Source organism: Crinia signifera, chromosome 5 (assembly GCF_055691185.1).
Source record: "Crinia signifera chromosome 5, ASM5569118v1, whole genome shotgun sequence".
NCBI classification, from domain to species: Eukaryota; Metazoa; Chordata; class Amphibia; order Anura; family Myobatrachidae; genus Crinia; species Crinia signifera.
In genome coordinates, this window is record NC_139221.1 from 293827834 (window position 1) to 293855407 (window position 27574).

The 27574-nt window shown below is 46.0% G+C and overlaps 1 protein-coding gene across 8 annotated transcripts in view; it reads right to left on the reverse strand.

The window, feature by feature from the left end:
* The window catches only part of MLLT10 (MLLT10 histone lysine methyltransferase DOT1L cofactor), a 141436-nt gene that overhangs the window by 34033 nt on the left and 79829 nt on the right, over positions 1-27574 (reverse strand). For all 8 annotated transcript variants that reach the window (XM_083189292.1, XM_083189299.1, XM_083189291.1 and 5 more), the window contains 3 exons: positions 27088-27349; positions 13662-14222; positions 236-414 (listed from right to left, as the gene is read on the reverse strand). In XM_083189292.1, the coding sequence (XP_083045418.1) occupies positions 236-414; positions 13662-14222; positions 27088-27349 (1002 nt within the window). The remainder of the gene's footprint in view (positions 1-235; positions 415-13661; positions 14223-27087; positions 27350-27574) is intronic.

Genomic DNA, 27574 nt, shown 5'->3' on the forward strand with positions numbered 1-27574 from the left:
TATCACCACATAGAGGGCCAGATGCACTAAGCTTAAAAAAGTGATAAAAAAGGAGAGTTATAAACAGCCAACCAATCAGATCCTGTCTGACTGTTTTCAAACACAGCCTGTTCCATAGCAGGTAGGAGCTGATTGGCTGGCTGTTTATCACTCTCGGCCCACAGTCTTGGTGACGTACAAATGCCGCCAGACCACCCGGCAGGATGAGTGTGATGGGAAGAACCAGCCTGCTTACCTGAGTTGTAGTAGTGCTGGCAGGAGCAGTAGACGAGAAGGGTAATGGGGATGAGGCTCCGTGCTGCTGCAAATGAGTAGCAGCCGCACACTGCGGTACATGGGAGCTAGACACAGGAGTACTGGAGCCAGATAAAGCACTGGGGAAGGTTGCTGCTACATCATTGCTGCTGAATATACCTGCAATACAAGTGTGAAAGACACAAATTATGTCATGGCACAAACTCCCGCAATGCTGCATAATTCATAGTAACACTTCACTGAGAAGAGCAAGTCACTTCTCACAACTATAAACATTCGTTAGGTTGCTTCGTAAGAACTAATCGGCTAAAGGCCAACAGAGCGGCGGACTATGAATACGAGTGGATGATGACACTGCCTACGATCGCTGCCTAACCAGACATGCCAGATTATTACATGGTCCACCACACCACGTCTCCTGTGCACCCCATTCAGCTTTGTCAATGTATGCCACCTGTATAAAGGAAAGCAATACCAATAATACATTTCATTTTTTATGATTGATAAAGAAAAATAAACAAGACAAATATGATCAATTTCATCTCATCGCTTCGGTGTGGGATTTATGTGGGTTTAGGCTAGCTGTATGGTACGGACACTGAAAACCAACATTACTCTATTATACCCCTTTCAGACAGAAAAGTCTGAAAATCCCGGCAAATACACGGCATTTCAAATGCTGTGTCAATTTGCCGGGAGCAGCCTGACCCCCCTTCACACAGAAGAACAAAATTACCGGGTTGAAAATTTCTACCTGGTAATTTGCTGAATAACACGAGTATTTCTTCTGTGTGAAAGGGTCAACACGGGTCATAAATCCCGTGTCCTCGACCCTGGTCATTTCCCGGGTCGGAGACACAGGATTTACGACACGGGTGTGCCCTTTCACACAGAAAAAGGACCCGTGTATTTAATGAAATTCCCGGGTGGAACTGCTTCACCCGGGTATTTAATTTTCTGTGTGAAAGGGGTATTAGTAGGAAGACTACAAAGCACTTTATGCACCAGACATCTACGAAAACGCCAAAAACATTTGTGAACTCCAACTGTTACCCCAGTAATTTATTACGATAAGGAATGTATGAAAACTACTTCTATAATGCATGAAGCCCCTTACAAAAGGCACAATTATATATATATATTTTTTTTTTTTATCTTGTAAAGTTACTTTGGAATTATTATCAAATATCACAAGATTAATAATCATTGTGCAACAATTGACCAGATTCTAAGCACCCCTTGAGACAAAGCACAGAAACGGAGGTAACCACAGAATATAAAGCCCATTCAGAAGAATAGACAGTGAGAACCAGCCAATGTGAACACTAAAGATGCTATTAGCAATGAGAAAAAAAAGCCTTGGAAAATAATAATAAAAATGACCCTTGTGAGCTGGAAGAACAACGGAGGAAAAATCGGCTCTGAATGAGGTTGTGACAATTAAGAAACAAAAACAAAATGGGAAAGAGAAAGAACTAAAAGTGCAGTGATGAAACGTTAAGCCTAAAATATTACTTTTATTATTTTCATTTCATTTGGGGCCGATGCCATCTGTGAAACAAATAAGGCCTTCTAATTTATCTACTAGATTAGGACGTTTCAAATCTAAAGAGCGAGATCACTCAAAAGGGAGAGTGACGGAACCGGTTTTCAGCACTTGAATAAACCCTGTTGGGATGCACAACACAGATCAATCACAGGGCATGGAGAAAGGTAGGAGCCTTTCATGGGGGCCTCTGTGAAGGTTGGCACCCATCCGTCTTCTTGTAGGAACACAAAGAGCAGCATGATGGAAGATTGGGAGGTTGAATGTGTGCTCCTTTCTCCTCTGACACCTACTGCACCAAGGGGGAGAAAAAGCAGGTCAAAAGGATGCTTGGTGTATCTACCGCTACCAATTTACTAAGAGATTCATTTCCTAGAGGGCAATTCCAGATTTTATTAGTCCATCAGCTATTTGATGAGTACCAATTATCCATAAACAGAACTCTGAAACAGATTGTGACATCACTGGATCAAATCAAGGACGATCAACAATTGTCCCTAAAACCAAAATCGATAAAAAAAAAAAAAGAATTAAAAAATTTCCCGGAGGATCAATGTAACATGCGTAAGGGTTAAGGCATTTTATACTATGAAATGTCCTAATATTATAGATATACATTTACATTTAAAGCAAGTACTTCTCACTAAAAGTTGGGAGCCAGAATCTATTAAAAATCAATAAAAGGGACAACTGATGTCACTCAAAAAGTCATCGTTATCTCGGCTGTACAACATTTTTACTGAATAGGAATGGTGGGGACAGGGTTACAGTAACTTTATGTTTAGAGTAGAACATATACATGCATGTTACTCTAAACTAAAAATATGCTTTTCTCTGCATATTTCCAGTTAATACTCCAGCCAATAGGATGCCAATTGCTTAGGCAAAAGGTAAAAGTAAATATCACTTTTAGACTGGAAGTAGGACCCCAGTAATCACATTAAGAACAATGGAATATACTGGTCTTCAGCTACAGTGTGCTGTAAATATGCGCCATCAAGAACATGCTATTTACTTTACAATGGTTATGGTACTTTAGATCTACAATGTCTAGGTCTACAGTCATATGTTCTACAGGGTCCAAAAGGTCGACCTTCAATCCCTTCCACAATTTTGCTATTAGAGAATGCTAAAACCATGGCAAGGCATGCTGGGATGTGTAGTTTCACAACAGCTGGAGGGCCACAGTTTGGACATGCCTGGTCTTAGTGTACCGCGTCCCCTAACATAGCTCGTTGTTGACATTTTCCGACGTTCTGTGTCCTTACATTGAGCAAATGCTTTTAATAGTAATAGCAACATAATTTCACTTTACATTACTATCCCTTCAAATGAAAATTTCATACAGTATATAGGTGGTTCCTTAATTTTAATGGACTCAAACTTAGATTTACAAGAGTGGGCAACACAAATACTACACTAAACGCCAAGCAAAGACCGACAGCATTCTCCGTACATACGGCATGTATTAGATTATAAAACCCAGGCACTCAATAAGATTATGTAATAACTAATGTGACAGCAGAGATTATCCCACCCACAACCCTCTCACATCAGTCATACAGTTCATCTGGACATAATGAAGTTCAAAGACCAATTATGAAGAGAGGTTCAAAAGCAAAACAATGCAGTACTCCACATTGCCTAATCTAATTCAGGACAGTATTCAAGGCCTATAGCTTCTCTAGAATACATCACATGATGTTTAAAGGGCATTTGTCCTCATGGACATTCAGAAGTTGCAGCCATTTTGTCAACTGACACCACGGGGACAGATTGCCTCAGTGAAGATCTTGGTTCCCGATAAGCTTTTCCATTACATTTTCATGAAATTTGATTCACCCACAAAATGGCTGCCGCCACTGTGTACAGATGTGATAGGTACAGGTTCAAACATTTAAAAAGTATTTAGGAGAGTCACTTGTCTAGACATCCACCTACCCACTTACCTGGGAATGGCCTGCGTATGCAAGAAAGACTGCATTTATAGGACAGCTCTGACCTTTTACTTCTCCTAACAGTGATGTCTGGTTACAAATGTGCTTAAACGATTAAGAAACACAATAAAATAAGTGTGCGAATAAAAGCTCTTTAGTAAAAAAAAAAAAAAAAAAAAAGCCAAAGTCATGTGATAAATATACACCAAACGCACATTACTGGAAATGGTCCCATTTACACTCAAATCATTTCTCAGGAATGTTTGCTCTGCTTTGCATAACAGACAGGAAGGTAATTAAAAAATCTGACGACATCCAATTTACTATAGCTACTGCTATTTGCATAGTGTCATGCCGGTTTCCCCTTATATCAGTCAAAATTAGATTTCTATAATCTCGTTAAACAAATCAGCTTTTAAATTCCATTGCCAAAAAATGCAAACCACTTAACCAAGCAGCATGGAAGCGTCGGCTTCCTTTGACGTGTTAACCCTTCCACGTGTCTGAACACCTCCCACGAGCAGGAGGCGCTCGCCTCATGTTTAGCATCTTCACCAGATAACATGTGCATGGCAGCTGATGGACTGGACGTGTAAGTAACATTTGACTACAATTATGTACTGGGGCGTGTGTCTGGAACGTACACAGTAAGCAATTGTGAATAGTGCAGTAGCCCTACCTATAAAATGCATTTGATAGAATGTATTAACAGCAGTCTCTAATCTAGTACAGTCAACCACGTGCAAAGTGTTTTTACGGTTTGGAAGCAACACGTGTATCCAGCTCTGTGCTAGGTGAACGCCGCCATGTGTACTTACACAACTGGGTCATAAAGGGATCCAGATGATAGTTCTACAATGTCTAGGCCAGACCGTCAATCGGTCAATACCATACGGTAAACATGCATTAGGTACAAAATGTCAACAGTTTCAAAAAGTTGGTTATCACTTTTTTGGGGGGGGGGGGGGGTGGGGTGAAGAGGGGGTTCCATGTTTTACCAAGATTTGCTTGATTTATTATCCGCATGGACAACCGGTATAAATAGTTACTTGTAGAGAGAGCGCAGAGGTAGCGGAGATAGACAGCTTGCCCATGAGGGTATACGTTTGTACTGCTGGTGGTGACAGAACATGAATTATAGAAAATGTGGCATTAAAGGCAAACCAGAGTAGAAGGACAGCAGGGATGCCTTTTATTGGTGCACCTAAGAATAAATTGAACTCATAATATATAACTTTTAATGAATTAACATCTAAAATATCTGCGAAATAAAACCAGGACGTACAACAATCATACAAACAATAAAAAAGGGGAGGACGTTCCCCTGACTCAGTGTGACCCCCTGGTCACCACAACCCCTGTCTGTAAGTGTTATAGTGTTTTGTACCGTAGGCAACAATAAAGGAGTGGGTATTCTCCTACATGCGGCGGTTTAGCTTACAAGGTCACTTGTAATGAATAGTGTCACACGTACTGTGAGAACGTTAGTAAGTATGGGTGAGGCACGCACCTATTGAGGACAATCCTCTGATAGTGCTGCCCTCAGCCCAGGTAGCCGTTACCGCACTGAAACACTGAGGACTGGTGAACCCAATGTGAGGTGTGCAGGCATGCACTTGCCTCGTTCACACAGCTCACTCAGGTAGCGCTGAGTCTGGCGCCAGACTAGCGTGTCGGTCGCCGGGTGGACCGCTCTCGAGTTCTGCGCAACGGTACAGTTTAAAGTTACAACATTGTATGTGGGGAGGGGAAGAGGGGGTTTTAGAACACACTGAGTGTGTTAAGACGGTCAGCGATCGCTTCGCAGTGAACGCTTCACTGCGAAGCGATCGCTGACCGTCTTAACACACTCAGTGTGTTCTAAAACCCCCTCTTCCCCTCCCCACATACAATGTTGTAACTTTAAACTGTACCGTTGCGCAGAACTCGAGAGCGGTCCACCCGGCGACCGACACGCTAGTCTGGCGCCAGACTCAGCGCTACCTGAGTGAGCTGTGTGAACGAGGCAAGTGCATGCCTGCACACCTCACATTGGGTTCACCAGTCCTCAGTGTTTCAGTGCGGTAACGGCTACCTGGGCTGAGGGCAGCACTATCAGAGGATTGTCCTCAATAGGTGCGTGCCTCACCCATACTTACTAACGTTCTCACAGTACGTGTGACACTATTCATTACAAGTGACCTTGTAAGCTAAACCGCCGCATGTAGGAGAATACCCACTCCTTTATTGTTGCCTACGGTACAAAACACTATAACACTTACAGACAGGGGTTGTGGTGACCAGGGGGTCACACTGAGTCAGGGGAACGTCCTCCCCTTTTTTATTGTTTGTATGATTGTTGTACGTCCTGGTTTTATTTCGCAGATATTTTAGATGTTAATTCATTAAAAGTTATATATTATGAGTTCAATTTATTCTTAGGTGCACCAATAAAAGGCATCCCTGCTGTCCTTCTACTCTTGTGAAATTCCATGCCTGTGGTAGCACACCCTCACCATATGTATCAAATAAATGCAAACCACATTTGTATCTAAGAGGGTCCTCTTGAAATTTTACTTAAAACGTTACTGCCCTGTGCGACTGACTTTTGTTTTCCTTCCAATTGTGTTAAAGGCAAACCATTCAATTTGTGTCGACCTTTTCCCCCGTCAACCTTTTGTACCCATCAAACTTACTGTCGACCTTTTGTACCTGTCCACCTTATGCATATCAACCATGTGTTCTCGACTGATTGACTTACTACCTAGACACAGTAAATATATTCTAGCACAGGAAAAGTTTGGTTACAAATGACTGCATAGCAGACATGCACTATGGGGGGGATTCAGGTTGCTTTGCAAAAGCAAACTTCTTTAACCCCTTGAGTGGTATGCCCGGAGTCTGGTCTGCCGCAGCGGGCTGTCCTGAAAAATTTCTGGGCATACCACTTTTTGCATTAGGTGCCCGCCAGTGGTGCTCCACTGTAGCACCACTGGCGCACTACCTTTAGGGGTCCCCCCGTCAACCCCCCTCCCTCTTGTTGCCCCCCACCTCGGCGATCGTACGCCGCCGGAGCTCCCGGCTCGGGGGGACTCGGGAGAGTTCAGGCACACGAGTCCTCCCGAGAGCTGCTGCCTGTGTCATGACTGAGGCGGGAAGGGGAGCTAGCGGCGGCAGCGGAGCTAGCTCCGGCATACAAACGCTGGAGCAGAGGTGAGGGGGGGGAAGCGGCGGCTTCCCACTATCTGTGGTGGGTTTTGCTGGGGCAGGACAAACCTGCCCCAGTAGGTTTGTCCTGCCCCAGCAAAACCCACCACTCAAGGGGTTAATGGACAAAACCATGTGCACTGCAGGTGGGGCTGATGTAACATGTGCAGAGAGCGTTACATTTGGTGGTTATTTTGTTTCGGTGCAGAACAAATTCTGGATGCTTTATTTAGATATCAGTTTAACATACCCCACCCAAATGTATCTCTCTCTCTCTCTCTCTGCCCCACCTGCAGTGCACATGGTTTTGTCCATTAAAGAAGGAGTTTGTTTTTGAATTAGGCCCTATTTGTGTTACTATGTGTGTCTTCCTCAGACTGCAGTTATACAAACATGCCAACAGTCACTGTGCTCTGTGCAAGCACACAAAGGCCCATGTACCAGATCTGCATGCAATCCTCAGCTTATAAAACAACAGATGAGCTTGATTAAAGATCCATACACAATGGGTGATTATGCCCACTGTGTATTTATATATTTATTAACAGTTTCTTATATAGCGCAGCAGATTCTGTTGTGCTTTACAACTGTAAACAGAGATAAAACAAACTAGTATGGACAGCGATGACCGCTGTCATCACTGGGGGGGGGGGGGGAAGCCGCTTAGTGCATACACCCTGAGCGGGTTTCCCCCTGCCCGGCGCCGTTAGCAGGGGCGGACAGCTTTGCATAGCGCAGCGCCGTCCTCAAAGCCGCTCATCTGCTGGTAATACAAGCAGATGAACAGCTTTTCCGCCGATGATGCGGGAGCGCGCAGCAGCGCTCATTGCGGGGGCTTACACAATAGGGGACTTTAAGCTGAAAAACAGTTGCTTTAGCTATAAATAAGCACAACCCTTAAGACAGCAAGCAGTTGCAGTGCAATGGAGCTCAATAGACATTTACTTAATGTATATTATTCAGCGGCTTAGCTTGTTCTTTCACTGGGATGGAAGCATTAAATGATGGTTTTATTTTTTATGTAAAGTTCACACAAAGCCAATCATATTGAGTGTGGAAGTAAATACTGTAAAGCCACGTGCCCACACTCGCTTCTACACCAACCTCATCTCTGTTTTGGTTCATGATAAGAGACAGTAAAAGAGAGAGAGGACAGCTGGCTCCAAGATCACTATCTCTATGGAAAGACAGCAGAGCGCATCCAGGATGAGGGAGCCAGGACATGCAGTGGAACAATGTTATATTTTCCCTTATGCCATTAGATAATCTGCCTGTGTGCACTATTAAGGCCCCCCATAAATTAGGCCACCTTGTCCTAGGGAAAAATCAGACCTGATTCCCTGGCAGCTGCCTGGGAGGATTCATATATAATTTGGCAGTTATGTGCTGGTGTTTACATGTGACAAATCACATGCAACTTCTGGGGAGCTGCAGGCAGAAGGAGCCAGGCAGGGGTACACCTAGTAGTAGTACGTTTATTTATAAGGCGCCACAAAGTGTCCGCAGCGCCGTACATAGCAAACAAAAAAAAAAAAATTACAAGGTAACGTACAGGGTGTGTAGAAAGATACAGTATAAATAGGGGTATAGCTGGTAGAACTAAAATCAGCATCAGTTCAGAAGTAGGTGTCAAAATAGTCAAGGAGACCGAAGATGAAGTAGAGGAAGGGAAGAACAGGACAGGAGCACAGGTGAGGTAATGAGGTAGGGTGAGTACGTGAGGAAGGAGGGCCCTGCTCATAAGAGTTAACATACTAAAAATAGGTGGGTGGACGAACGAAATACAATAGGATAAGTAGGAACGGAGGGGAACGGAGGCAGGATAGGAGGATCAAAAGAGGTTAGGAGGAGGGATAGGCTAGTCGAAAAAAGTGGGTTTTGAGGGAGCGCTTGAAGGAGGTTAGGGAATCAGATAGCCTGATGGGTGGCGGGAGGTTGTTCCAGTGCAGGGGGGCAGCGCGAGAGAAATCTTGGACACGGGAGTGGGAGGAGGTGATTAGGTGAGAGGTCAGTCGGCGGTCAGCGATGGAGCGAAGAGGACGGGAGGGAGTGTGGATAGAGATCAGTGAAGAGAGGTAGGGAGCTGTGGAGGAGGAGAGAGCCTTGTAGGTGGTGGTGAGGAGTTTAAAGAGAACTCTTTAACTCACCTAGAGCCAGAGAATACAAAAAAACCATACCATACAAATGAATAGGCAGCCACTGATTGGCGAAGAGAGCTCTCAGCGGTGGCTATTTGTTTATACGTTGTTTTTTTAAAATTGCCCGGTCCATGGGCTCCCCCTGTCTGGCGCTCTCGCCCAGCCATCATATGCAAAACATTGCAATGTGCCGCTGACAGCTGCACAGAAGATTTATCTTATGTGCAGATGACTCTGCATCGGATCAGATGTCATACACATGTGATTTGGGCTGATTTCACCCAATTTCTCGGCATGATCCCTAGGAATCGGTCCAAATCACATATTGTATGGAGGCCTAATGAAGGTTAGTTGTTCTGGTCCAATCCCACAGAAGATCTAGTGTAGCAGAAATTGCTGAGAAAGTTAAATGCTGGCTATGATAGAAAGATATCAAAACAACCAGTGCATTGCTGCTTACTGTGTAGGGGCAGTGTAGCTGCAGACCGGTTAAGTTGCCCATGCTGATCTCTGCCCACTGACAAAAGTGCCTAAAATGGGCATGTGAGTGTTAGAACTGGACCACGGAGTAATGGAAGAAGCTGGCCTGGTCTGATTAATTCCATTTCTTGAACATACTACGTACGGGTTCCTTTTGGCATTTACCTGGGGAGTATATGGCATCAGAATGCACTATGGTAAGAAGGCATGCTTGGCGGGGGGCAGTGCGATGCTTTGGGCCGTGTTCTGTAGGGGAACCTTCGGTTCTAACGTTTATTATAGGGATGTTAATATGACACATACCACCTATCTAAACATTGTTGCAGACCAAATACAGCCCTTCATCCAAATGGTATCCTCCCCACAATGGCCATGGACTCTCAGCATGATAGTGTGCCCTGCCGCACTACAATGGTTTGAGGAGCATGTCAAAGCTTCCAAGGAGTAGTCTTGGCCCTCAAATTCTTCAGATTTCAATTTCAAAACCGAGCATCTGTGGGATGTGCAGGAAAAACACATCCAAGACTTGGTCGCCTCACCTCGCAACGTAACAGGACTTAAAGGATCTTGCCACTAATATGCCGCATAATGTTATGGCTGATAGAAATAAAATATACACAGACCTATCATAACAAGCCTGGGCTCAATCAAGTCTAACTATATACAGTATTTGGATGGATGCCGTTATTTATGGAGCCACAGGCATAGGGGGACTTTTCCATAGAGGGATGGAATGGATTTGCAAGCACTGAAGTTCTATTGCCTGAGTGGTTCTGCAGCAGGCTACTGTACAGCTTAACAAGACGCTGCATTTAGACAAAGTGCAGCAGTGTTTCAATCTACAGGGTTCATCCTTCAACTGACTCCTTGAATAGAAGCCGTTACATGCAGACAAGGAAGAATGAAATGTCATTCAATAACCAGGGCACAGCTTAAAAGTCTATTTACATCTGAACTTATGGGTTCTGGTAGGTTCAAGGAAGAATATAGTCTTTAGATGTATGTAAAGGCCTCCTACCTAACAGCTGAATCAATGCCGTTCTACTATAGAAGAAAGATATGAAATCAGAGTTCAATACAGCATTTGGAGAGTTAAGTGCACTTGTGTCCCTTCATTCTCCAGCGTGACTTACTCTCACTACAGATACCAGGACAACGCAACAAAGGAGGAAAATCAGCGGTATTTTTAGAGTGGTAAATGCTGGCTGCAGCTTCCATACCCCAGAATTATGACACAAAGGCGGCTCTGTAAATCGCATGGCACGGCTATTTATTAACCCTTTCACTCATGCTGATGATTGTTCCCCATTCCCAGGAAAAAAATACTGTGCTACTGATAGGCTGTCCATCGTCTCCTGGTCATGTTTGGTCTGCACCTAAATGGGTCACATACAAATCATGTAGGACATGCAAAGTCTTACACAGTGCTACAAGGTTATGCAAAGGTGTTCCACAAAAACGTTTTACATATCTCATATCTGGACAATCACATGGTTGACCAGTCGTGGTCAAACGCGTCTAGTTAGACGCCTAAAGATAGTCGACCGCGTCTACATCAACAGTTACAGAAGATAGAAGCGTTAGGTCAACGGGAACGTGGTCAACACAAGGTTTTCATGTTTTTTTTTCTTTTAGACCATCTTGGTTCACGCTTTACCTTCCAAGTGGGCATAGAGTTAGATTATAAGTGTGCCAAATATAGCAAGGCACCATGCCTCAAACATGGTGAGCCATACGAGAGGACACTCTACATTTATACAGTGCTCATGTTGACATAGACGCGCAAAAAGTGAAAAACTTGCGTCAACCCAGTAAGTGTCAATCATGTTCCCATCGACCTAAAGCTAACAGCTCTCCTTCCTGTCGATCTAGACACTGTCGTCAAGATAGTTAGGCCTCTAACTAGACGCGTTCGACCAAGTGAATGTCGCTCTAGATGCTGTCGAGCCGCTATACCAGAACCCAAAATGTTTGGGACCAGAAGTATTTTGGATGTGAGATCTTTCCGTAGTTTAGTATATTTACATACCATAATGAGGTATCATGGGGATGCACAATTGCTGGTACAATATAGAGTATTTAATAATTTTGTGCATGAAGCAAAGTTTGTGTAAACTGAGCAATCAGGCGTCACTACCTTAGTCCAAAAATGATGTATTTGGGATATTTGAGACTTAAATGTGAAGAGGTAAAGGCTGCGCTGGGAAAATGTACATATAACCTACACACCGGTCTGAACCTTCCCAGATCTTTATCACGGGGGTCAGCCATGCATACTATACAGGTACACATGTATCCAGCTTACCTAACACACCCTGCCTGCAAGTAATAACAGCAGCACACATTCTATAGAACGCAGGGAATTGCCCCAGGCTGGTCTCATTGTCAGGATACTACACAGCGACGCCCGCATGGCATGCCAACCTGGCAGATGACATCAATCTCTAAAAGCACATGAAGGAGTCAGTTTCCTTTTTGTTTTTGGTAAATTACTATTGAGCAAAGGTGTCCCCCAGAAACCTCACAAAACCTTAAAAAAAAAAAAAAAAAATCACCATTTAATTTCTGATAAAACCTATTGCCTAAAACCATTATTGCTTTGTGTGAACAACGCCATTTAGATAGCGAGACAATATAGGTGCCCACACACTAGAACGATTTTTTGGGCCGATTGCCGATAAAATCGGCCGATATATCGTCCGATGATTTCCGATCATCGGTCGAAAATCGGCCGAATTTTGTCCGATGCGCGCTCCCGTGGATCTTTTGCTAAATCTTCTGATCTTATGAAAGATCATAAGATTTAACAAGAGATCCATATTAAAGCACAAGGGATCTTAAGAAAAATCTTTGGTAAAGACGTGCGCTTGCCTGAAATCTTTTGTCCAGGACAGGCAAAAGATTTGAAGGCTAATTTATGCGCACATCTTATTATTGCAGATCTTTCTAGTGTGTGGGCACCTTAAGACGTTGGTTCAATGTACAGGCACAGATACACCAGATAAGTGACATGATAGATTGTACTTTAAAAGTTGCCAAAAAACAGATTCCTAGGGTACAAGGGGTCAATAGGTAGTAGGTAGACACATGCAAAAGGTCTCAGTGGTGAGCAGCTGGGGCTACTGGTACTTACAGAGTAGCCCATTATTTTCTTGTACCGTCATATGAAGTGAAAAGTCTCCCTACCAGCAAGCAGCTCCAGTATTACTATCTAGGCCATGAACTAAAGCAGTGGATACTCATACTTCAGGCTATGAGCCCTGTAACATTATTACCATGCACATATGGTTTCCCCAATACTGCAGGGGTCTTACCGTAATGGGCTCAACTACTTGTAGACGGGATACGGTCTATGGGTCAACAGCATGTTGGAGAACAGTCATTATGTCGACCTGGGTTAGGTCGACAGTCAAAAAGTTGACATGGTGTTTTTCACATTTTTGTGAGCCTACATGTGCTGACAGGCGGTATTTCATGCTCTACCGTCCACTAGGACTGTGGCGGGGGAATAAAGTAGTGCGCAGCGAGCCATGCGAGGTGACACTGTGCTACGTTTCAGTGTCCATGTCGACTGTGTCGAAATTCGGGACAAAAAAATGGTGTAAAACCCCATGTCGACCTTTTGACTGTTGAACGAACCCATGTCGACCTAAATGCATGTCAACTTAAATGCTGGTGACCTAATGATCCACACCCTTGTAGACAGAGCATTTATTCCTAGAAATCCTCCATTAAACAAACATTTCTGTTCTCATGTAACCTGAACAAGGAGTTCCCTAGTTTTAATAATGGTGTTTTAAATAATGGATTTGCATAGGAATAAATCAAAAGGGGGGATTCAATTATTGTCAATATCCTGCCAAGCATCATGTGCAATGTTCTGCTGCTTACAGTACCCCAGCATTGCAAGTTTACCTGTACACCACTATGGAGTGTAAAAGAAAGTATGCAAAGCCGCTGGACGCGATGCACTGTTCCAGTACGCCGAACACCAAACGGCACCCCCAAACACAAACAATCTCCCCAAATGTGGGGTTTTTGTAGCACAGCCAGACAGCTCACTGAAGCCGCAAAATAATCAAAGTATTTGTATGTCCGCAATGAATGAATGTCACCTACCTGACCCAACAGGAGAAGAGCCAACACTTAGGCTCTGTAGACTGCCATTCCTGAGCAATGTCGGGGACCTCTGAAGTCCCGAACTGGCTATGCTGCCTGCTGCAGAAGCCACAGATGACGTTGGTGAAGCAGAGGATGCAGACATATTGGATAGAGTGTCTTGGTTCTTGCTTCCTTTCGGCCGACCGGGCCCATGTTTACTCTGTCTATTTCCTTTCCTCTTTTTCTCCTTTACTGCATCCTCTTCCATCAAGGAGGCCTGTACCCGCTTGTATCCCGATACAGTAAGGCTTGAATTAACATAATCTCCAGGTACACCATCAAAGTTTTTGGTCTGGAAAGACATAACTGGATTTGAAGGTAGGCCCATTAAGGAACCAAAACTGTTTACTGTCCCTTCTTGCAGTCCTGGCTCCCCTTTCAGTACATCTTTGGTTAACTGGGGCTGGTGATAGCTGTCCGTTCGCAGTTCAGAGTCTGTAAAGCTTAGGAACTCTTGCGGTGACTGAACAGAACTTCCAGAAGACGATTTAACACTACTTGGTGTTCCTGAATAACTGCCTGTAAAGACAAAAGAAGATGAAGGCTAGACTACCGGCACTGCCCGTGCTTAAAGCTCTTTCACAAACTGAAACAACAACACCATTCCAGGAATTATAGTACTTTACATTCATACCTAATGAGCGTTAAAACAAAGAAGAAGAATGCAAACCTCCATTTTCATTCTTTAGTTCAATCCTGATGTGAAGCATTCAATGCAGTCAAATCAATGTTAAAAGAAAAATGCTAATAAGCGGTGGCTTTGGCTACCTTGTAAATTACCTTCAAGTTGCACAACGACTACTCCCCTATTTGTGTGGAAATCCAGAACCCAATCCCATTCACTTACTTTAATTAATAAAAACACCACCCTTTGTTTAAGGACTGGAAAGTGCTGTAGGTAACAGATAATCCTAAAAAGCTAAAACAAACAGAGAGAGAGAGAGAGAGACTGGTAGTATTGCACAGGTTTCATTTGCAATGGAATACATTACCTTGTTGAGCTTTAACCCCATCAGGGCCAGAGCATGGAGTTATGTGTAAATCAGTAGGCCTGGCTCATTTAGTTTAACCATTGTCATTGTATAGTGATACTTTGGCAGGATAGTTAAAACTTTCTGTATGACCTAAGGGGCCTACACATGTGGAGATTTGCTGAGCGTTACTAGATCACTCAGATTCAGCAAGATCGCCCAGGGCAGTTTAACGTTGATAAATGTAAAGTAATTAATTATGGGAACAAAAATGAACAAGCTACTTATAGGCTGACTGGAGATCTAAGGAATTCTGCTGTAGAGAAGAACTTGGGGGTCATCATAGATGATAAATTGGGTAATAGTGCCCACTGCTCAAGTGCAGCAGCAAAAGCAAACCGGACACTGGCATGCATTAAAAGGGGAATGGATTCAAGGCATGCCAATGTGATAGTGCCTCTTTACAAGGCATTGGTGAGCCCACACTTAGAATACTGTGTTCAGTTATATGCAATGCACCTTAAAAAAGATATACATTAATTGGAACAGGTACAGAGAAGGGAGACTAATACCCCTTTTACACCAAAACGCTGGGTCGCACCCGGCTTTTTGGACCCTGGTTGAAGCCGGGTGCGACCCGGCGTTTAGGGGCATTTACACCGGACGGGCTTAAACGCCCGCACCCCCCTCTCGCCCCTTCCCGGCGCTTGAAGATGACAGCGCGATGTCATCTTCAAGCGCCGATGGGGGCAGCTCAGCACTAAGGTAAGCTGCTAGGCTGCCCCCAGTCCCCGCGCGCACCCCCCCGCCATTGGACAGGAGGTGAATGGATGCCGCACACAGGCATCCGTTCACCTCCCTCCCCCGCCGCTGCTGCTGCTGTCTGCAGAGTATAGCAGACAGCAGCGCCGGCTGTCAGTGTCAGACTGACAATCCGTCCAACCTGCGGACGCTGCGGTCCGCAGGTTGGACGTTCCCCATTCATGTAAATGGGAGCCGGGTCATCCGACCCGGCGTTCCCATTTACACCGCCCTCTAACCCAGGTCCTGGGTCAGGACCTGGGTAGAAGTCCCGTGTAAAGGGACACGGCGTTAGGGATTTACACCGCCGAAGATCCGGGTCTGACCCGCCACTGACCCGGATTTTTCGGCGGTGTAAAAGGGGTATAAGCTAGTAAAAGGTCTCAAATCACTAGACTACAAAAATAGATTAACCAGGCTGAATATGTTTTCACTGGAAAAACGGAGGTTGAGAGGTGATATGATTAGTATGTTCAAATACAGGATTGGGAATCATATGGAAATGGGAGATGATTTGTTCACTAACAGGCCTATACTTAGGACACGCAGGCATGTGTCTAACCAACATGGGTGTCTAACCAACATGTACTAACCAACATGGGTTCGTGAAAAATCGTTCATGCCAAACTAATCTACTAGGGTTCTATGAAGAGGTTAGCAAAAACCTCGATAATGGAAATGCTGTAGATGTGATTTTCCTAGATTTCGCTAAAGCATTTGATACTGTCCCACACAAGAGATTGATTAATAAAATGGAGAACCTAGGATTGGGTGAAAATATCTGCAGATGGGTAGGGAATTGGCTATGTAATAGAGAACAAAGAGTGGTTGTGAATGGTGCCGTATCAGATATGATACCGGTACTAAGTGGAGTGCCCCAGGGCTCGGTTTTGGGGCCCATTTTGTTTAACATTTTTATTAACGATATTGGGATAGGGTTACTCAGCAATGTATCCATCTTTGCAGACGATACAAAACTTAGAAAAGTCATCAAATCACCAGAAGATGTCACCATGCTTCAAAATGATCTTGCAATTCTAGATGAGTGGGCTAAAAAAATGGAAGATGAGGTTCAATGTAGATAAATGTAAGGTTATGCACCTTGGGAGACACAACCAGTGTGCAAGTTACAACCTTAGCGGAGAGGAACTGGGTAATTCCATACTTGAAAAGGATCTAGGAGTCCAAATAGACAGCAATCTAGGATGTAGTGCCCATTGTAATGTAGCTACAAAAAAGGCCAACAAAATTCTGGCATGTATTAAGAGGGGAATGGAAACTAGGGACTCAAGGGTAATTATGCCACTATATAAAGCATTGGTGCGACCTCACCTAGAGTACGGAGTACAGTTCTGGGCCCCACACTATAAAAAGGACATCATAGAATTAGAAAAAGTCCAAAGGCGAGCAACAAAGCTTATTAGGGGAATGGAGAATTTAAGCTACGGGGAGAGATTAAGCAATTTGGGACTATTTACATTAGAAAAGAGACGTTTAAGGGGGGACATGCTCAACATGTACAAGTATATCAAGGGCCAATATAAGGAACTGTCACACACCCTATTTTCTACTAGAAAAGAATCTAGGACGCGAGGGCATGAGTATAGATTAGAAGAAAAAAGATTTCATTCAGCTAGTACAGGGCTGGGCAACACCGGCCCTCCAGATGTTGATGAACTACACATCCCAGCATGCCTTGCATCAGTTTCAGCATGGCCACATAGCAAAACTAATGCAAAGCATCCTGGGATGTGTAGTTCATTAACATCTGGAGGGCCGGTGTTGCCCAGCCCTGAGCTAGTAGAAAGAATTTCTTTACGGTCAGAACAGTCAAACTCTGGAACTCTCTTCCCAGAGAGGTGGTAATGGCTGGCTCATTAAATGCGTTCAAGGCAAAGTTGGACAAACATTTACTGGAGAAAAACACTCATGGGTACAAATAAGAAATATAATTTGTCTGTAAAATAGCAGAACCTACCAAATCAGCAATGGATATCTATACCAGGTTGAACTAGATGGACGCAAGTCTTTTTTCAGCCTTACCTACTATGTAACTATGTAACTATGTACTGAGGCTCAGGAAAATAAATTCCATACTGAATTAAGAAGAGGACTCTTCACCATTAGAGCAGTAACATTCTGGAACTCATTGCCGGTGGGGGTAGTTACAGTAACTACTGTTTAAGAATTTAAATCAAAACTGGATACATTTTTGGCCACTAAGGGAATCCTATAGATATGACTCAAGTCAGTAGTTACAAGTCAGATAGGTTGGACTAACTTTTTGTTTCAACCTTTGTTACTATGTTACTAAATTGTCTGCAAGGTGTTAAGAAATCGCTTTGAAGGGAACACAAACTAGTGGCCTACATATACAACACAGGATGGTTTTGGACTGCACCCAGGCACAGTAGAGCAATGCATTATAATTACATCATGTGCAATCTTTGAATAATAATAGAATATTTTTCTCCCCTTAAATTTGCATAACATACTAAGAAAAACCAACACACAATACACGTCAAAAAATATGCATGTGCCACAGAGTAATTTACACCAATGGGCCCCAAAGTAAATCCTTGAGTACCCTTTAGGACTGGGGCCACACGTAAAAGGCAAGCCGATCTCTTTTAGCAGGACCCATTTGGCCGCAAGAAGAAGGGGGGGGGGGGGGGGTCACATACAGCAGCGTGCCCAGATCCTGCAGAACAGGATCCACCCACTGCTTCCGCCCAGAGGCGCACACAGAGAGAGGCTCCCGCCCAGGGGCGCGCACACAGACAGAGGCTCCCGCCCAGGGGCGCGCACACAGACAGAGGCTCCCGCCCAGAGGCGCACACACAGACAGAGGCTCCCGCCCAGAGGCGCCCACAGACAGAGGCTCCCGCCCAGAGGCGCCCACAGACAGAGGCTCCCGCCCAGAGGTGCACACAGAAAGAGGCTCCCGCCCAGAGGCGCACGCAGACACATGCTCCCGCCCAGAGGCGCACACAGACAGAGGCTCCCGCCCAGAGGCGCCCACAGACGGAGGCTCCCGCCCAGAGGCGCACACAGACAGAGGCTCCCGCCCAGAGGCGCACACAGACAGAGGCTCCCGCCCAGAGGCGCACACAGACAGAGGCTCCCGCCCAGAGGCGCACACAGACAGAGGCTCCCGCCCAGAGGCGCACACAGACAGAGGCTCCCGCCCAGAGGCGCACACAGACAGAGGCTCCCGCCCAGAGGCGCACACAGAAAGAGGTTTAGTGTTCAAGCTAGGCTGTTTCAGCTCCCTGCTAGAATAGCCGCATGCCTGTCTCCCCAAGCGTTTCCCTGGCAGTGACTTTGGCAGGGCCAGGCCCGCCCCCTTTGGTGATGTCGGCGTGCCCGACCTGCCTCCTTTGGTGATGGCGGCGGCTGGGCCTGCCCACAACGGTGACGTCGGCGGACCTGGTCCGCCCCCTTTATGCTGCCCCCATGCCACATCGCCCTGCCCAGTTCCTAGAAGGAACACTAAGGCTCCCGCCCAGAGGCACACACAGAAAGAGGCTCCCGCCCAGTGCCTCTCGCACCGAGGTGCACATACAAACACTTGCTCGCACCTTCACTTTGGATTTTACTTGAGTCTGTAGCTCAACCACACATTACACAGTAATTTAATGTGGTCATTCAAATACAAAATTTTCCAACCAGGTCTGAGATTTGGCCTTCTCTGCGCGTCTCACAAATCAGTAGTATATATTAAAATGATTCCCATCTACTGTAAGATTTAAAAGGAGGCTTTAAGACGACCACTATTTTGTCACTTAATTAGCAGCTATGTAAAATGGGTTTCCATTAGCGGATCTGACTGTCACCATCTGTCTTTCCTTTAGCCTTTTGTTTTTACAGCTGCTGTTAAGAGCTCATTAGGATTCTAAAACTTCTTCTAATCCTATATAGAGATGGAAGGGTTTCTGGAAAACAGAAACTGAATTATGTTGGCTAGGGCACATTAGAAGAGTGGTTCAGTCGACAAGGAATTACAAAATGGAAGAGCTGGATCCAATGCCACAATGTTATGCCAAATGATGCTGTCATGTTTTATAAGGGGAAAGAAAAGAATCCACAGATGAATAGAACAGTAAAAATATTATACTGTATAACTTAAAGAAATAAAAACCCACTAGTCAGCAAAGGTTAGAAAGTTTTACTTGGGACGGGCTTGCAAACCCAACTAGAAAACGGCTAGACACGCCCATTTCACAGCCGCCCAGGTGGTCTCCGGTTGTGCACCTTTGCTTTAGTATTTGATTCTCTCTTTTCCATAAAAAAATAATATAAAAGAAACATACTAAAATAAATAAATACAGTGTTAATACTAATTTCACATTTTGACTTCAATATTTCAGTTCCCGACCATAACATGAGCGATACCACGCAGTCAGGCTGGATCTGTTAATTGGGTATCAATCGAACCGGCGACAGATTCATAAGCATAACCGAAATAACTTGGGCAGTATCGGTACTGTTGCTTTGTAGAAGACCCAAAACCTAATAAATGTAGATAATGATAATAGGATTTTGGGTACCTACCGGTAAATCCTTTTCTCGTAGTCCATATGGGATACTGGGCTTCACTACTATGGGGATTGAGGCCTCCGCAGGAGAGACAGGCACATAAAAGAACTTTCAGTGTGGGTGCACTGGCTCCTCCCCTCAATCTCCCTCCACTAGTCAGTTAATGCAAAAACTGTGCCGAAGGAGAGCATGTGAGGAGTATGTGATAATGTATTGTGGTGAGATTCATCCAGCACACCCAAATGAACAAAAAACATATAAAAGAGGTGAATCCTAACAACTTAAGAGGACACCTGTAACTAGAACAAATCTATAGTCATATTTATCCTATAGAAAACAAGGCAATAAGCCTAACCATGAAGTAGGATCTGACAGCAGAAAAGCCGCACTGAGGCGGGCTCCCAGTATCCCATATGGACTACGAGAAAAGGATTTACCGGTAGGTACCCAAAATCCTATTTTCTCTACCGTCCAATGGGATACTGGGCTTCACTACTATGGGGAGGTCCCAAAGCTACCAGAACGGGTGGGAACGTGCGGATTCTGCTGTAGAACCGCATTCCCGAACTGGGAATCCTCCCTGGCCAGGGTGTCAAACTTGTAGAACTTCACAAATGTGTGTTGCCCTGACCAAGTTGCGGCCCTGCAGAGCTGCATTGCCGACACCCCTCGAGCAGCCGCCCAAGAGGTACCTACAGACCTGGTTGAATGAGCCTTAACTGAAAAAGGAAGCGACAAACCAGCTGACGCATAAGCCTGTTGGATAGTACATCTTATCCACCTGGCAATGGTACGCGTCGAAGCAGGTAAACCCTTCTTCTGCGCATCATAAAGCACAAACAGGCTGTCCGTCTTACGGATCCTAGCTGTGCGCTTGACATACCCCTTAAGGGTGAGGACCACATCCAAGGTATCTGGTATATCTGGGTGTGTCGCGCTAGAAGGAACCACAATAGGTTGGTTTAGGTGGAACCCTGACACCACCTTTGGAAGGAATTGTGGTCTAGTCCTGAGTTCCGCCCTATCGTTGTGGAACACAAGGTAAGGGCTCCGACAGGATAAGGCCCCAAGCTCGGACACCCTCCTGGCCGAAGCTAGGGCCAGCAGAACAACAGTCTTCCAAGTGAGGTGTCGTAGCTCAGACTCCTCCAGTGGAACAAACCATGCTGATTTTAAGAAAGTAAGAACCACTTCCAAATCCCATGGTGCAGTGGGAGGCACAAAGGGGGGCTGAATCCTCAGAACCCCCTGTAAGAAGGTTTGTACTTCCGGCAAGGCCGCAATCTTTTTCTGGAAAAACACAGACAGCGCGGAGATTTGGACCTTTAAGGAACCCAATCTGAGACCCTTGTCCAAACCAGCCTGAAGGAAACGTAGCAGGTTGTTTAATCTAAAACTGGCCGAAGGCAAGTCATTCTTCTCACACCAGGCAATATATCTGCGCCATATTACATGATAATGAGAAGCCGTCACCGGCTTCCTGGCTTTTATCATTGTAGTGACGACAGAGGGATGGAGACCCTTGTGGACTAAGATCTGCCGCTCAACCTCCAGGCCGTTAAACGTAGCCGCTGTAAGTCCTGGAAGACGAACGGGCCCTGGAGGAGCAGGTCTTTTCTTAGGGGCAGACGCCACGGGTCTTCCACTAGCATGGCCTGAATGTCCCCGTACCAGGCCCTTCTTGGCCAATCTGGTGCCACCAGTATTGCCTCCGTCCCTTGATGTCGGAGCCTCTTTAGTACCCGTGCCAACAATGGGAGCGGTGGGAACAGGTACACTAATTGGAAATCCCAGGTCCAAGTGAGAGCGTCCACTGCTATCGCCCCTGGGTCTCTGGTCCGTGCACAGTACATTGCTACCTTGTGGTTCAATCGTGAAGCCATCAGGTCGATCTGAGGGAGCCCCCACAGATCCACTACTGCATCGAACACTTGAGTGTGAAGGCCCCACTCTCCCGGGTGAAGATCGTGACGACTCAGGAAGTCCGCCTCCCAATTGTCGACCCCCGGGATAAAAATGGCAGACAGGGCCTGGACATTCTGTTCCGCCCAAGACAGAATCCTTGACGCTTCTCTCATGCAAGGCATGCTCTTGGTACCACCCTGCCGATTTATGTAGGCCACAGTGGTGGCATTGTCCGACTGGACCTGGATCGCCTTGCCCTGTAACAATGGAGCTGCCTGTAACAGGGCATAGTAGACCGCCCTCAACTCCAGCTTGTTGATATGAAGTCTTGACTCCAGTGGAGACCATCGACCCTGTAGGCGGACTCCCTGTGTCACAGCTCCCCAGCCCCTCAGGCTGGCGTCTGTGGTTACCAGAATCCAGTCCTGGATCTGGAACCGCCTGCCTGCCAACAGATTGGATGAATCTAGCCACCACTGTAGCGAGATCCTGGTTCTTGTTGCAAGGCCAATCCTTCTGCGCATCTGCAGGGGGGAGCCGGACCATTTTGTCAAATATCCAGTTGAAAAGTCCTGGAATGGAAGCGGCCAAATTGTATTGCTTCGAATGAAGCCACCATCTTGCCTAGAAGCCGGAGGCAAAGATGGATCTGTACCAGAGGTGAAAGTAGGACCTCCCTGACCAGCTGTTGTATTGCAGTGACCTTTTCCATCGGTAGAAAGACTTCTTGTTCCGATGTATCCAGGATCATGCCTAAGAAAACCATCCTCTGGGTCGGAACCAGCGATGATTTGGGCATGTTCAGGATCCACCCGTGGTCTCTTAGAACCTGTATGGACAGATTGAGAGCACTGCTTAAAGCCTCCGCCGACCCTGCCTTTATTAGCAGGTCGTCCAGGTATGGCACTACATTCACCCTTCGGAGCCTGAGTAGTGACATCATTTCCGCCATTACCTTTGTGAAAACCCGCGGGGCCGTCGACAGGCCGAAAGGCAATGCCCGGAATTGGTAATGGTCGTTCCCCAAGGCAAACCTGAGATAGATTTGGTGTGGGGGCCAGATAGGAATGTGTAGATAGGCGTCTTTGACGTCTACAGAGGCCAAGAACTCCCCTTTCTCTAGACTGGCGATCACAGAGCGCAAGGACTCCATCCTGAACTTGAACACACGCAGGAAGGGGTTCAGTGACTTTAGATTCAGGATGGGTCTTACTGAGCCGTCTGGCTTCGGTACCAGGAATAAGTTGGAATAATATCCCTGGCCCTGCTCCGTGTCTGGCACCGGTACAATTACCTGAGACTGAAGCAGCCTGGTAATGGCCCCCTGAAGGAGCACCTGATCTTCCTGGGATGCTGGAAGTGCCGACCTGAAGTATCGTCTGGGAGTGGGTTTGTCGAATTCCAGCCTGTAACCTAGAGAAATGAGACCCCTGGCCCAGGAATCCAGACCCGAGGCGTCCCACACATGGCTGAAATGCAACAATCGCGCTCCCACCGCGAGAGAGTCTCGTGGCGGGAAAACCCCGTCATGCTGCAAGCTTAGAGGAAGCCGCGGCATTTGGACGGTCCTGGGTGTTGGAGGTGTTAGGCTTCCTAAACTTGCCTCTCGTGCCCCTGCTGGCATTGGAAGCACCCCTAGCCTTGGGGCGAAACCTGTTCCCACGAAAGGACTGCTGGGAAGCACCTGTGAAGGTACGCTTTGCAGCCGTGGGAGCTGATGGAAGGAAGGTAGATTTTCCTGCCGTGGCTTTGGAAATCCAACTGTCTAATTCACTCCCAAACAGCCATTCTCCTTTAAAGGGAATACCCTCCACACTCTTCTTTGAATCTACATCTGCAGACCACTGACGCAGCCACAAGGCCCGTCTGGCTGAAACCGCCATGGCTGAATTGCGCGCATTTATTGCGCCCAATTCCTTTTGCGCCTCGCACAGGATCTTAGCGGTATCCTGAATGTGACGCAGGCTGTCACCTATCTGGGCCACAGTCATGTCACCCAACAACCCTTCCTGAATCTGGGTTGACCATGTATGGATTGCCTTAGCCATCCAGCAGCTGGCTAAAACTGGGCGCTGTGATGCCCCACTAGCCGTATATATGGACTTGAGGGTAGCTTCCAGCCTCCTGTCCGCCCCGTCCTTAAGGGTGGATACCCCTGGGACTGGTAGCAACACCTTTTTAGAAAGGCGGGAGACAGAGGAGTCCACTACCGGTGGCTCCTCCCACTTCTTTCTGCCCAAAGGTTCAAAGGGATAAGCATTTGTGAACCGTTTTGAAAGAGTAAACCTCTTATCAGGGTTTTGCCATGCAGCCCTGAAAACAGTTTCTAACTCCACCTGCTCAGGGAAGTATACTGGTTGTTTCCTCTGAGTCATGAAGAAAGGATCTCCTTCTGCGGATGCCTCCACTGGGAGATCTAAAACATCCCTGATGGCCCTGATAAGCGGCTCGGGACCATGCACTGCCGCCTCAGGAGCTGGTTCCTGCAGAACCTGCTCCTCACCCTCCTCCAATATGTCCTCATCGTCATCATCTGTGTCAGGATCCATCGCAGTAGCCTGCCTTTTTTGAGGCTGTGCGGGAGGAGGAGGTACATTAAGGGTATGAAGAACATCCACCCTGGCAGCTAACATGGACAATTCCCTCTGAACCCTCTGCGTTTGCTGAGTGTTAGTGGAAAGCTGTGAAGCCACAGAATCCAACAAGGTCTTTATGTTGGAAGCCCAAGCAGGCTCCTGCTCATCTGCCTGCAACGGCCCCACAAGCTGTGGGGGTACCCCACTGATTTGGGTGTCAGCACTACTGGGCTGTGGTGACATACAAGCCTCACAAGTAACCTGGGACTGTGACTTGGGCACAAACTTGGTGCTACACACCATACAAGTGAACTTTTTCACCATGCTGAGACAGTATTGCAGTGTACAACAGTACAACACAACCCCCACGCAGTCACACACGTGCACACACCGCACCGCTGTATGAAAAACAGACTATGTGCTTGTTTTATGCTGTGATCTGTAACTAATCAGTGGGGAAAAAACAGAGCAATTGGGGAGCCAAGTGCACCCTTAACCTGAACTCACAGATCTGGGTGAGCTGGTAACGCTAAACACAGTGATCTGAACAACACAGTGTCTGACTAAGCCAGATAGCGCAGCAGCGCTAAATCGCTATAAAAACCTGCTGTCTCTGCCGTGCTGCAAGTACTCGGATCCACCACGCCAGTGAGGAGCCCTCTGTAATGGAGTCTGGCAGCGTGTGAAGAAGCAGGAAGTGACAGCGCGCGCCCAGCAGAGCTTGGTCCCGCTCTGAGTGAAGCCCCGCCCCCTGTACACGGAGCTGGCGCTTCTATATATATTATACTGACATTAATAAAGGTGTAAAATATATATATATAATACATTATAACCTGAGGGGTGTCCCTGGTGGTCCAGCGGCAGCACCCCTATGCCAGTTACCAGACGCGGTGTTCACGCAGTCCCTGCTGGAGAGCCGCCATTACTAGCCGTCGTCTTGCCGCACCAGAAATGGCTGCGGGGACCCCTTGTGGGACCCCCAGCCTGTACTCACCACTGAAGTCTTCAGACCTGTCAGGGGTGTGCGGCGGCTAGGGGACTTGCTCGCTACAGCGCAATGCTGTGCGGTGACAAGCCCCACGCAGGACTGAATTGTCCTGTAGCAGGGTCAGCTCTGCACCTGAAGAGGTCGGGGACTGACCCTTCCCCTGACACCCACGAAGCAGGACAGCTGTGTGGTCACCACAGCGCCCCAAAATAACAAACTTTGAAAATAAATGTAGAAAAACTCTGGAGCATCCAGAAGCACTGCCTCTCCTGAGGCACATTTTTCAAAACTGACTAGTGGAGGGAGATTGAGGGGAGGAGCCAGTGCACCCACACTGAAAGTTCTTTTATGTGCCTGTCTCTCCTGCGGAGGTCTCAATCCCCATAGTAGTGAAGCCCAGTATCCCATTGGACGGTAGAGAAATATAATTTACACATACAGATAAATATACGTATGCGTCTGGATTCAACAGGGGGTCACAAAGACACTTTATTTGGTATACGCTCTACATGGTTTAGGTCGACACATGACATAGGTTGACATGGCTAAGGTCGACGTGGTTGGAAGGTTGACAAGCATTAGGTCAACAGTCAAAAGGTCAACATGGGATTTTCCCTTTTTTTTTTTGAGCAGACATGTGGTGACAGGTGGTATTGCATAGTGTGCCCGAAACATGGCGAGCGCAGCGGTGCACTTTTACGGTGTCCATGTCGACATTTGGGAGGAGAAAAAAAAAAAACAGTGAAAAACCCATGTCGACCTGACCTGACTTGTCGACCTAATGCTTGAGTCAACCTTCCAACTATGTCGACTTTAAGTGGTCGACCTAATGACCAATACCGCTTTATTTTCTAAATTTCAGGTTGCTTATTTTAAGGGGGGACGGCCTGCTCTTGTTTGTCTGATTACCAATCTATTACTCATTTTGAAAACGGCAGTTATTAACGTTCATTCAGATGACCACAAATAATATTTTTTTACGTTAACAAAAGGGTCCCCGCAGTCAGGACGCTCACAACATTGGTGGTCATGATCAACGTGAAAAACAGATCTCGTAGACTTAAGGAGCATACACACGGAGCAAATTTGTGCTACTTTCTAAGCAATCTGACTAGATTGCTTAGAAAGTAAGCACAGATCTCTCCGTGTGTATGCTCCAAGAGATTAAATCTCTCTTGCTAACTAAGTCAGTGCATGCAGTCAAAATCTAGTCAGATTGCTTAGCAAAATTTCTCAGCACAGATCTCTACGTGTGGATACCCCTTAAGAGATCAGTAAACACTGTTTGGCTTTATTTAATAACAGTTACTTATATTATCCGGTATATCTGTTGCGCTTCATCTCATTTTTTGATTAACCGCCCATTTAAAAAAATTGCACACAAGTATTCAACACAAACACATAACTTACATGGGTGTAAATTTGGAATAGATTGGTCTCATTAAGCTCCGATGTGATAGGAGGAAACCGTAGCAGTAAGTTGTTCACATAGGAAAACACATTAGTTGCACTACATACCTAGCAATACAGCCTTGCCTGTCTCACTTCTTCTACCTACACCTGTTATGGGGCCTTATACAAGTATCAGGTCACTATTACATTACCTTGCTGAAAGGGGCTGGTAGCTGTGGCGGGTCCTGCGGTGCTTCTCCCACTGGCAGACTTCCGTCCCCGCTGAACGGGGTTGTGACCTACAGTCTTCTTTGCTTTGCTCTCGGATGCCCGTGTCTCCAGAGCATCCTTAACATTTAAGGGATGTGCAGAAACCTCCTGGAAATTAGCATTTGTAAACCGTGCTGCGGTTTCCTCCAGACGCTTCGCTGAACTCGCGACTGCGCTGTTACTGTTGTTAGTGCAGGTGTAGGTCTGAAAGTCAAAGAAAGGAGGATGAATACAGATGGAAACACAAAAAGTGAAATAAACCAATTGTATTTTGACCCAGTCTACATTACATCATCATTATGAATCTAAAAAAATAATAATAATAATCACACATCACAGGGATTTAGTTCAAGATGTGAAACATTTCTTTCATCGATCTTTTAAAATCAGCAGTCATATTCACCAAATATAGCCATAACGCAACACTGT